General features: G+C 44.5%; 1 protein-coding gene across 1 annotated transcript in view; it reads right to left on the reverse strand.

Moving 5' to 3' along the window:
- SCFD2 (sec1 family domain containing 2) overlaps positions 1 to 12091 on the reverse strand; it is a 401411-nt gene that overhangs the window by 32566 nt on the left and 356754 nt on the right. The window contains exon 6 of the mRNA XM_082630711.1: positions 4374 to 4519. Coding sequence (XP_082486837.1) covers positions 4374 to 4519 — 146 coding nt within the window. The remainder of the gene's footprint in view (positions 1 to 4373; positions 4520 to 12091) is intronic.

The raw sequence follows: 12091 nt of genomic DNA on the forward strand, positions 1-12091 counted from the left end.
CAACTCTTGAAGAAAGGTGCTGAGCATAGCAACAGTTGATGACATTACACAAAAGTCAGAGACAATTTTGAGAAACTAGTCTAACTCCAACAGCTTTTTTTTTTTTTTTTTTTTTGCGGTACGTGGGCCTCTCACTGTTGTGGCCTCTCCTGTTGCAGAGCACAGGCTCCGGATGCGCAGGCTCAGCGGCCATGGCTCACGGGCCCAGCCGCTCTGCGGCATGTGGGATCTTCCTGGACCGGGGCATGAACCCATGTACCCTGTATCGGCAGGCGGACTCTCAACCACTGCGCCACCAGGGAAGCCCCCAACAGCTTCTTGAATTTGGCGCACCTTAAAGATGGCCTAGGACAGGGGTCCCCAACACCCGGGACACGGACTGGTACCAGTCCTAGGCCTGTTAGGAACTGGGCGCACAGCAGGAGGTGACCGGCGGGCGAGCGATGCATCATCTGCCGCTCCCCATCGCTCGCGTTACTGCCTGAGCCATTCCCCCTGCCCCCAGCAACCTGTGGAAAAATTGTCTGCCATGAAACTGGTCCCTGGTGCCAAACAGTCTGGGGACCCCTGGCCTAGGATATCCGTTTCCGAGAAAACCGGAGTTGTTGCCACAATCACACCCCCAGCAGCCGTGCTGCTGACCTTAGCTTTGCTGGTTGGTGTTGGTGCAGCCACGACCTCTCTTGGTCCTGCCACTGCAGATGCTTCTCTCTTTTTTTGCAAAACCGACTCTGAACAACCAAGTTCTCAGAACTAGATTTGTACTGAGAGTATTTATTTTGTTTCAATCCAAGATTGTACAGAAAAACATTTGTTCAAAACTGGTCTTGGCTTTGACTACTCCATGGCTTATTTATTTTTATTTTTTGCTGCAGTATGACTGATTTTTTTTCTCCTTTCATCTTCTTAAGGAAAATGGTTTGCGCTGCAGATTAAAAAGTGGTTAATTTGTCTATCTGTTCATCCATCCATCCATCCTTCAAACCAGAAGCAGATTACTTAAAAATTTTTTTGATTAAAGTCCCTTCAACTTCAATATGAGGAAATCAAAGCCCAAAGCTATTAATTAACTTGCTTGAATTCACACAGGCAGTTAGGAGTTAGACTACAGGACAGAGCCAAGTATCCTGGCCCCCAGCATAGCCCTGTCTCACGCAGAGCCTTTCAAAAAGGATGCTAGCAGGTCTAGGGTTAGGTAGATAGAATCAGAAGGAAGAACAGAGCTTAGTGCTTGGAAAAGACCAGCTGGTGGCCAGAGCTGGGGATTGTTGATGTTGATGAAGAGACTGGGCCTACAGACTGTTCAGAGTGCATATTTCACCGGGCACAAGATGAATCAGGCCTCCTTGGGCCCTGCTGGCTCTAAAGGCTCTGGTTCAACATGCCGGAGGCACAGAGGACAGTGCGCATCTGTGGGGAGTTTCCTCCAGGGAAGCACGGCACTTTGAGACTTCTGCCAAAACCCGTCATGCAAGAGCCGTGCAATATTTTGTCTGAAAGGGCTCATAAGCTCCTTGCCCTGAGTCATCTGAGAAACAGCAGCACATCAAACACTGACATTTAGGAAGGAGGTTAAGCCTCCCATTAAACTGGAACATTTGTAGTAAGAAATGAAAGCATAAGAAGACTTGCTGCACAGGCAAAACTGGGGCTTACGTTTCCGGTCAACAGAGTCTATGGACAAACATGACTTTTCCAAACAAACGGGTGTCAGCAGTAGACTCTGACCAAACGCCACAGCTAATAGGACAGTCAGCTTAAGAATGACTCCCTTTCTGTGTAGCCCATCTCCTAATAAAGGAAATGACGAAATGCTACGAAAGAGGACAAAGAGAAGGTCTATTTTGTCCTTTACTACAACTGTTAGAGACAATGCTTACATAGCGCTGTCTATGTGTCAGCTCCTATTCTGAGAGCTTTACATATATAATTCAGAGCACTTTGTTTGGTTTTGTTTTGTTTTTGCGGTATGCGGGCCTCTCACTGCTGTGACCTCTTCCGTTGCGGAGCACAGGCTCCGGACACGCAGGCTCAGCGGCCATGGCTCACGGGCCCAGCCGCTCCGCGGCATGTGGGATCCTCCCGGACCGGGGCATGAGCCCGTGTCCCCTGCATCGGCAGGCGGACTCTCTACCACTGCGCCACCAGGGAAGCCCTACTTTTTATTTTTAAACAAAAATAGAATAATGCTTTACAGAATGATCTACATCTACACCCAATAGATGTACATCTACACCCAATAGAACATGAACCCCTGTTTTATTCTGAATTCTCCAAGCAGAGCCCAGGACAAGGATGCAAATACAGTCCTTGCCAAGTATATTTAGATCCCACTCATTTTATTGGTTGCACAGCATTTCACTAAGTGTCTGTATAATTATTATTTAACCCCCTCTAGATACACATATACTCCCTGCCTTGTCCCCACTTCCACTCACTGACATTTAGGATTTTTGGTGAATGAGTTGATGTTATTGACTCACTGTAAGGGAAGTGTATGCAACAAGGGAAAGTTCATTTTCCAAAGGCGATGGCTGCTCAGACAGGGTTCTGAGGTCTGGAGAAACTGTGTTGGTAGCAGGGAGATAAAGTCTAGGAAACTTATCACTGTCCTTATTATGCCCAAGATTTATAGCTAATATATGTTTATGTGAAGTTGGCCAAATTAGTCACCATGATGATCATAAAACTGAAAAGGCCTCATTAATTTAGTGGTTTATCTTCCCTTTGCCAATGATAGCAGCCACTTGCTTCTTGATACCCTTTGGTCTAAATTTCATCATATATCAACAGTTCTATCACGTCTTCTAGGACCAGTCCATACTGCCATATTTAAGATTGGTAATTTTTTTCATGACAAAACTACAACTGATTAATTATCTGAGTGATTTTATCTGTATTTCGTGGTAGTGATGTTCTCAGATCATTGAACAAAAGATGGGAATTTAGGGCTTCCCTGGTGGCACAGTGGTTGAGAGTCCGCCTGCCGATGCTGGGGACACGGGCTCGTGCCCCCGTCCGGGAAGATCCCGCGTGCCGCGGAGCGGCTGGGCCCGTGAGTCATGGCTGCTGAGCCTGCGTGTCCGGAGCCTGTGCTCTGCAACGGGAGAGGCAACAACAGTGAGAGGCCCGCGTACCGCAAAAGAAAAAAAAAAAAAAAAAAAGATGGGAATTTATATTACTAAGTTGAGTGCTAATTTCTAAGGTCTTTTGTATCTTGATGGGTGATTTCAGTATCTGAGATGAGCACTATCGGTCATTATTTCTAGACCCTCCAGGAGAACCGCAGTGCAGCAAGCGGGGAGGTTTTGGGTTGGCAACAAAGACCTGGCATCAGGCCCTGGCCCACCTGTGTGCCTGCTTCCTGGGTCTCGGGATGAGAATACCTCTCTGGCCTACTTGTTGTGAGGATCAAAGGGAAAACCAAATGTAGGGGACTCTTCAAGTATCAGCTACTATACAAATATATGGGAGGAAGAATCTGGATTTTGCTAGGTTGTAGCAGGTAACCTTAGCTGTTGTCTACCTGCCCACCTTAGAGAGTCAGCACCCTCAAGTTGAAGCCCTCACTATGTCATAGTCCCCACTAACAGCTCATTCAACTCTCCAAAAAGCCTTAGCAAATGGAGCGAATTTTACTATTTCATGGGGAGATGGAAGAGAAGATTCCTTCACACACTCCACAGCAAAACCTAATGATCTTTTCTGTCAGAAACATCTGTTCTTCCTTGAAAGCTCACCTCTGGCCACCAGGAACCTGAGGGTTGTCTCTTCCTTGTCCAACAGAGACTGCCCAGCCTTGATGGCTCCAGCTTTTCTTCATCTTCCCTTTGGGTCTTTCCGTGCCTCCCCCGCACCTCGCCCCACTGAGTTTTGATAGAGCAATTACCCCTTCAATCTTGGATTCTCATACCATCTTCCTACTCCCTGGTCAAAACATCCTTGCAAGGTTCTCCTACTCTCCTAATAAAGTGGTGGGGGCATTTTAAACAACAAACGTTTTTGCTGGCATCAACTTCTTTTTTCCTTGCCATAACGTTATTAGGTAATTTTGCTACTCTTAGATCCAGAAACTTGGGCACTAAGGCCACCCCACATCTGGCGCTTAGGGACTTGCTTAAGGTGACAGAACAGCAAGTTCTGTTCTGACCTGTAATCCAGTGCTCATCTCACTGCATCAAGCCTGAAATACAAACAAATTGGGAAGCTTTCAGATTCAGGGGAACCCAGAACTCTGGACTACAAGGGCCTTGGATTTCATCTTGAACAAATCCTTCATTTTAGAGAAGTTAAAATGGAAACTTTTCTTTCAGTCTCTGAATCCTAAAAATACAACACAGATTAGACAGTTACTTTAAAACATATGTACTTGCCTGGTGGGTATGATTTCCAGGAACATATACAGACTTAAACTGTTTCATGAGATTCCGAGCTCCAGCAATATCCCGAAGCGAAGTAAAGAGTTCATCCACGGCACTTCTGGACTTGTGAAATGTCAGGTTAATTGAAGAGTCACAGCCTGAAACGATCCAGAGATATTTGCTTTGGTGAACAAATCTTTACACTGAGCTTTAATCATGACAGGTTGAGCTCATGTAACATAGTTGTTGTTGCTGTTGTTTTTTAACCCTATTCCCCCCTGGCTGTTCACCAACTGGGCTGTTTCAATCATCCCTGAGCAATGAAACACATTGACTGTAAATGCCTTTGACAGAAGTAGAACTCAGAATTGCCTGGGATTGCAGCCACTGGCTTCAACCCCTAGGCTGCAGAAGTTTCACAAAAAGAAAGCTCCCCAGGGTCTAGTGTCCTCAGAACACAGCTTTGGGAAAAAAGGAGACACAAAGGAAAACACAACAGAGTACTGTGACGAACCGCTCTCACTTGAATCCTACCAACAGTTTCCATAAAATAGAACAGCAAGAATGAGAAACATCACAGAGTTGCTCCAATAACAGAACTTGCTGGGATGGGCATATAATGCGCTAACAAAGCATATGGCGTATTTCAAAAGGCAGCCATTCAAAGCTGATCAAACACAAAGGGGGCCTAATAAGAAGACTGTTCTCGGAAGTGGTTCTATTTCTTTTTGAAACTCGTAATAGATGGATTTCTTCTCTGTCTTGTTAGAAGCTCATGCAGAAGAGGAATGATCGTGGTAAGTCAGAAGTTCAAAAAATAGAGAAAGATTCAAGATGAGTATTTTTGACTGTTGAAACATTGCAGGTACATGAACTCATCAATCCCCATATCACCCTTATGAGACAGGAGCTATTCTTTCCCCCATACAAAGGATGAGGGAGCTGAGGGCCAGAGAGATTAAGGAACACTCCCATCAGCACACTGTCTATGTTCAGCCCATGTTCATTCAGTCATTCTGGACTGGTTCACCTGTAGGTTTGGGGAACAGTTCTTGTGCCCTCTGCTTCCTCCCTCAAGTACCTGCATGTCTGTCTCTGTGTCTGTCTGTCTGTCTCTGTCTCTGTCTCTGTCTCTGTGTATCTCTCCTCCTGTCTGGGGGCTTTCTCTGGTTAGAAGCATGGAAGTCAGCACTCAGAAACAACATAGCTTTCTCATCGCTTGGGGGGTACCATTCTGAATTGTGGTCTCCATAGCCTTATGGAGGGGGCAGTAAGACTGAGACCCAGTTGCCCCCAACAGTAACTCACTCATGAATGCCTCCTCTACTGGCTTTCCTTCCTCTCCCGTCTCACTTCCCTACGTTCTGACCACATGGCCTAGGACATCTTCTGAAATACAGTACTTGCACCCAAATCCTTGTCTCAGGACACCAGAGCTGCCAGCGTGATTTTAACACAGGCAGCTTGGGTCCAGAATCTATATTCTTTTTTTCAGAACAGATTTATTGAGGTTCAGTTCATACACCACACAGTTAACCCATTTCAAGTGTATAATTCAATAGCTTTTAGTATATTCACATAGTTGTACAATCATCATTCCTACAATCAACTTTAGAACATTTTTATCACCTCAACAAGAAACTCCATACCTGTTAACTGTCACTCCCCCTCTCCCCCTACCCCCACACCCTGGCACCACTGATCTGATTTCTGTCTCTATGGATTTCCCTACTCTGGACATTTCATATAAATGGAAGCATAGAATATATGGTCTTTTGTGACTGGCTTCTTTCACTTAGCACAACGTTTTCAGGGCTCATCCAAGTTGTAGGATGCATCAGCACTTAGTTTCTTTTTATTGCTGACTAACAGTCATTGCATAGATATACCACATTTTAAATATCCATTCATTGGTTGATGAACATTTGGGTGTTTCCACATTTTGGCTATTATGAATAATGCCTCTAGTTTTAAATGTACAAGTTTTTGTGTGGACATACATTTTCATTTCTCTTGGGTACATATTTAGGAATAGAATTTCTGGGTCATGTGGCAACTCTGTATTTAACCTTTTGAGGAACTGCTAGGCTGTCTTCCAGCACCATGTGACATTCCCACCCTCAGTGTAAGAGGGTTTTCTCTGCATCCTCAAAAATGCTTGTTATCAACTATCTTCTTGATTGTAGCTCTCCTAGTGGATGTGAAGTGAGGAGATACTTGTTAATTTTGATAAAGAGAGAAGTTTTGAGGGAGTAGAGGCAGATCCAAACAAGCTTCAACTAAAATGGAGTGTATCTAAAGTACATAGGGAACATCCAAAGGAACCCAGTGGAAGCAGACACAGTGTGTAGATAGTTGAGCCTGTACTTTCAATAACTGTGGAACACTGTATATAACTCTTAAAGGGAGGGCAAAATTCTGAACTGTTTTTACTCACACTTCTGACACCAAATGTGTGGGCTTTTCCCCCCATACCAACCAATTCTCTAACTCTCCACACATCAACTGAGTGTCCTACAATTCAAATCAATTCTGCCACTAGCTATGTAGAGTTAGTGCAGACCCCACCCAGACTGCCCCCACTTCAGATGCCAAGTTTAAATCCCAGGTTGCCAGTTGCACTCCTGACCTATCAATCAAGGGTTCCCATGACCCATTCCTCAGGTTCAATAATTTGCTAGAACAGCTCACAGAACTCAGGAAATTTGAGATTAAAGTAATTTGCTTTACTTACTGGGACCAGTTTATTACAAGGGATGCAACTCAGGAACAGTCAGATGGAAGAGATGCAGAGGGCCAGGTATGGGGGAAGGAGCACAGGACTACGATGCCTTCTCCAGCTGCTCCACCTGCCCAGTACCTTGATGTGTTCACCAACCAAGAGGCTCTTCAAACACTATTGTTTAGGAGACTTTATGGAGGTTTCATTACATAGGCACAATTGATTAAATTATTGGCCACTGGTGATTAATGCATCTCTCAGCCCCTCTCTTCCCTCTGGAAGTTGCAGGGTAGGGCTGAAAGTTCCACTACTCTAAACATGCCTTGGTTTTTCTGGCAACCAGCTCCCATCCTGAAGCTATTATTCCTCCAACCACCAATCATCCCATTAGCATATAAGACACTCTCATCATTCTGGAAATTCCAAGGGTTATAAGAGCTGTGTGCTAGGAGCTGTGGACAAAGACCAATATGCATATTTCTTATTGTATCACAAAAATCCTCTGACCAGTCTTTATTTCCTGGTCTCCAGAAATGTCCAACTCACTGTCATTAAAAAAATCAAAAGGGTGGTAAAGCCTAGTGAGAGGAAGCCTCCCTGTGTTCAGTGAACTCCAGTGGGGAAGCAGGGATTCGACAGAAAATTCAGGGAGTTCGTGTACACTCTCTAGAATTCTATGCCAAGCTTTGTGTCATTTTCTGAGAAGCATGTCCACAACTTCCTCCTGATTCTTAAAGAGGTTCATAACCAAGAAAAGGTGAGACCCACAGGTCCAGAGCATCTATTGATATCATACCATGCTTACCCTTGGCATTGCAGCTCAGCTGAGATACATCAATTTGCGCATTAGTCAATAATCAGCCAGAAGAAACCCTGGAAGCTTATGGCTTCTCACTGATTCATGTGGCTTCTTTCCTTAAACTCCCAGCCTGAGCTATTTAAAATATGGGAAATTACATCAATTATATCTAAGTGTTGTATACTATGTACTACTACTCCTTTAAATTAAAAAATGGCATGAAAACAAGAAGAAAGCATTACTAGTTCTAACACCATGCATAGTGTTTCAATTCTTCTAAAACACAATTCAGCTAATAGGCTAAACTTCTTAAATTTAAAGTAATTCTATAGAACAGAAAGGTTCATACAAATTTTTATATGGTCTCCTTCAACTTTTTGAAAAGTGAGGACTGTAATGTTCATCCATTAGGCTGAGTGGAATAGAATCATCTCCTGGATTATAGAGTACTGAAAATTATAAATTATACATGGAAATTGTAGATTATACGTTGGAAGTAGTTTAAGCAAACGCTGTGTAATTCTGAAGAGTTAGGTCAATTGTGGAGCAGGTTGTTGATAGAAGAAATGTTTACAGATTACAGGTAAATTGAACTCAAAGGAACCCAACAGAAAAATAACACTGTCAGAGAAATTGCTGGAGGAAAAAAAGTGCAAACTTTACAAATAAACTAAAACCTTCCTGAAAAACAGTCAATTATCTCCATTGTTCAAACCAACTGCACAAGGGCAACTTCTGTCCAGTGGGTCTGTCCAGCGATCCTTTCCAATGTGTCTGTTATCCTCAAAGCAAGTCCTCTAAAATGTACATGTTTCTGGGACACTAGGCCAAAGGGGTCTCATCTCTGAGCATCTTCATAATTATATCAATCTTCACCAAAAGCAGGATTTACATTCACTTACCTAAACCCTATAATGAAAGTCTCTCACACACAGAGAAATGGGGATAAGAGAAGATAAATGACGTGTAAGATTGCAGCACCTTCTCCAGCAAAATGTCCCTCTGACCTCCTCCATGTACACTGCCTCCCAGCATTCAGAATATCTCCTCTGTGAGTGCAGCTCATTCCATATCATGCTGCAATTAATAGCTAAAGGAGATGCGGGTGCAAAAGCTATGAAATGGGATGGATTCTTTTTTGGTGTAAAAGTTATAATCACTGAAAGCTCACTTATAGAATCACTTATGCCAGACACGATTCTAAGAAGTTTATACATATTAGCTCACTTAATCTCCTCAGAAACCCAATGAGGTAGGTACTATTATCATCCCCATTTTGCAGATGGGGAAACGGAGCCATAGAGAAGTTAAATAACACACGGTCACTCAAGTAGTAAGTGGTAAAGCTAAGATGCAAACTCTTGCAGTCTAATGCCCAAGATGGTCGTGTTAACCACTCTACTCTGCTGCCTTCATATGTGCTGGGGTCCACATACGTAAAAGATCAGTAAAGCACTTAGTTCACCCTTAATATCGAAGAAGTGCTTTTACAATGGAGTGAATGGCAGATGCCTTTCTTCTTGGGAAGATCTGGGCCTGTCCCTGGGGGTAGATGCTAATAGTATGGTTTGCAGTTATACCCCAGGCCCATCTTTTGTGGCCACACAAGGTGTGGGATCTCTCAGGCCTGCTGCACACCCTCCATTGGATCTCTGCCCTGTAAGGCGCTGTATTCAGTTACTTCTAATAAGCCCCGGACAGCCAGTTCCATTAAGCCAGCTTATGAGATAACGGTGTTTTGTAAGGGACCCCTAAGTGTACAATTCCAGTCAATTCTCATTTAATCCACTTAGTTAAATAGATAATAAACCAGAAGCTGATCCTAGCCTTTGGCCAAGCACAATCTGCGTACTTCAGTTGCCTGCTCCTTGATAAGGGAGGCCCCCAGTCCCGCAGGGCACCCTTGTGTTCGCCTAAAATAGGGGATGACTCATGCCCCTGCAATTTCTTTCTTTGGAGGGCTTGGGGATCTCTTGGGCAGGGGTCCAGTTACTCCTCGGAGCAACAAAATAGGGCTCCTGTGTCCACATCTGCCCTCCCTCGTCCCCCTCTCACCCGTCTCCACTTACTGGAGTTGCTTTACTTCGGCAGAGGGAGGACAGCGGTTTCCATGGCTCTGTGCACTGCAGGGACCCACATTTCCAGCAAAAACAAAGGTAAAATGGAGAGAAGGCTGAAGAGCTCAGGGATCTGAAACCATGCACCTCAGACTGGGACTTGAACCCATGCAGCCAGGACTCAAACGCAGCCAAAACCCAGTCTTCCAAGTGAGATCACACACCTGGTCTCAGGACTTAATGAAGCTCAGCTTCTTGATGTCTCATCACAGAAAGAATTTAGTGAGAGACAAAGTGATAGGTAAGAAGTGGATTTATTTAGAGAGAAACACACTCCACAGACAGAGTGTGGGCCATCTTGGAAGGTGAGAAAGGCACCAGGGTATGGGGTTGTCAGTTTTTAGAGGGGTGGGTAATTTCATAGGCTAATAAGTGGGAGAAGTATTCCAGCTATTTCGGGAAGGGGTGGGGATTTCCAGGAATTGGGCCACCACCCACTTTTTGATCTTTGTGGTCGGTCTTGGAACTGTCATGGCGCCCGTGGGTGTGTCATTTAGCTTGCTGATGTGTCACAGAGAGCATATACTGAGGCTCAAGGTCTAGTTGGAAGTCGACTTGTCCACCACCTTGGACCCTTTTGGTTCGAATCAGTTTATGTCATGTCCTCAGGCTATGTCATTCTTTCAAAGGTTGTGCCCTTCCCCCTTCCCTCCTGTTTCAGATCCTCCTGGGAGGGCTGAAATAAAGCTGGACTCCTCACTCCAGTCTGCCTAAGTCCTTCTGTTTGGTTCTCTCACGGAGCAGGCTTGAACCTTTCTGGTGCATGGGGAACTTTTTCAAAAGAGCCTGGCTTCCAGAAGTTTGGTTTTATTTCTTAGGTATTCAGGAAAATAAAGCATCTTGTATCAGGAGGCTGCCTTATCCAAAGCTTCAGTCTGGATTAGAGATGAAGCACCCTCACCTAAGGCCTTCACACACACACACACACACACACACACACACACACACACACACGGAACCTGTATGGCTGGATAAGCTGGGGGACATGGCTGGAATTGGATTTTAAATGTCTCCCTATTGAGTGATATTATTCTCCTCACAGTTATAAAAGTCCCTTACATCTGACTGAGAAGAGCTAGGGTCAAAGAATATCAGTTGAGCCTGTTCAAGGGGTTCTTTTCTTATCTGGACCCAAATTATCCAAGGATGGCCTCCTCATCCTTCTTCTGGCCCAGAGGTTGAGAACATCAGGTCCATTTTCCAATTTGCATCCCACCCTCCTGTCTCTCAGCAAACCCCTGGCAGCAGGGGACCCATCTCTGTGGGCTCCTGGGGCAGTTAGAGAAAAGGTTGGCTTGGGAGGGCAACGCGGCCAGAAAGCAGAAAGGGCAGAGTGCTGAGAAGTCATGACCTCCCTCATCCATCCGGCTGTCTGACATTGCCTTTTCTCTCTTTTCAAACCATTGTTTTAAACATGGAGTCCTTTTTCATGGATCTCTATAAAAGGTTGGCAAATGAAAACAAAAGCAAACAAAATAAAAAACCAAATAAACCTTAGCAAGTGGTATCACATCTGAAATCCTTTAGGGAGGTTGACTGTGTAAAACCACTCTTGAGTAGGGAAGTCCTGGTACTATTTATAATAGAAGTCCTCTTTTTCAAATGTGATTGGGACCAATAGGTGATTAGAAGTCATTTAAAGAGGGGGATCATGAAAAATTGATCTCTCTCCCACACATATACATACACATATATGTGTATTTGTGTGTATGTATAACTTTGTTTAAAATTAAAACACAAACATCTGTTTATTCACTACTGTTTTGAGAAAAGTCTTTTGTTTGAGTATTATCTGCTGATTAGAGTTCTTTTTTTAAAAAAATTATGTACTGTGTATAACTTCCAATTTTAGTCCATTTAAAGTGGAATAAGAAGTTAGACACCTGGGGCTCCCCTGGTGGCGCAGTGGTTGAGAGTCCGCCTGCCAATGCAGGGGACATGGGTTCGTGCCCCTGTCCGGGAAGATCCCACATGCCGCGGAGCGGCTGCGCCCGTGAGCCATGGCCACTGGGCCTGTGCATCCGGAGCCTGTGCTCCGCAACGGGAGAGGCCACAACAGTGAGAGGCCCGTGTACAAAAAAAAAAAAAAAGT

Source organism: Mesoplodon mirus (assembly GCF_964341445.2).
Source record: "Mesoplodon mirus genome assembly, chromosome: 2".
In the NCBI taxonomy this organism is placed as follows: Eukaryota; Metazoa; Chordata; class Mammalia; order Artiodactyla; family Ziphiidae; genus Mesoplodon; species Mesoplodon mirus.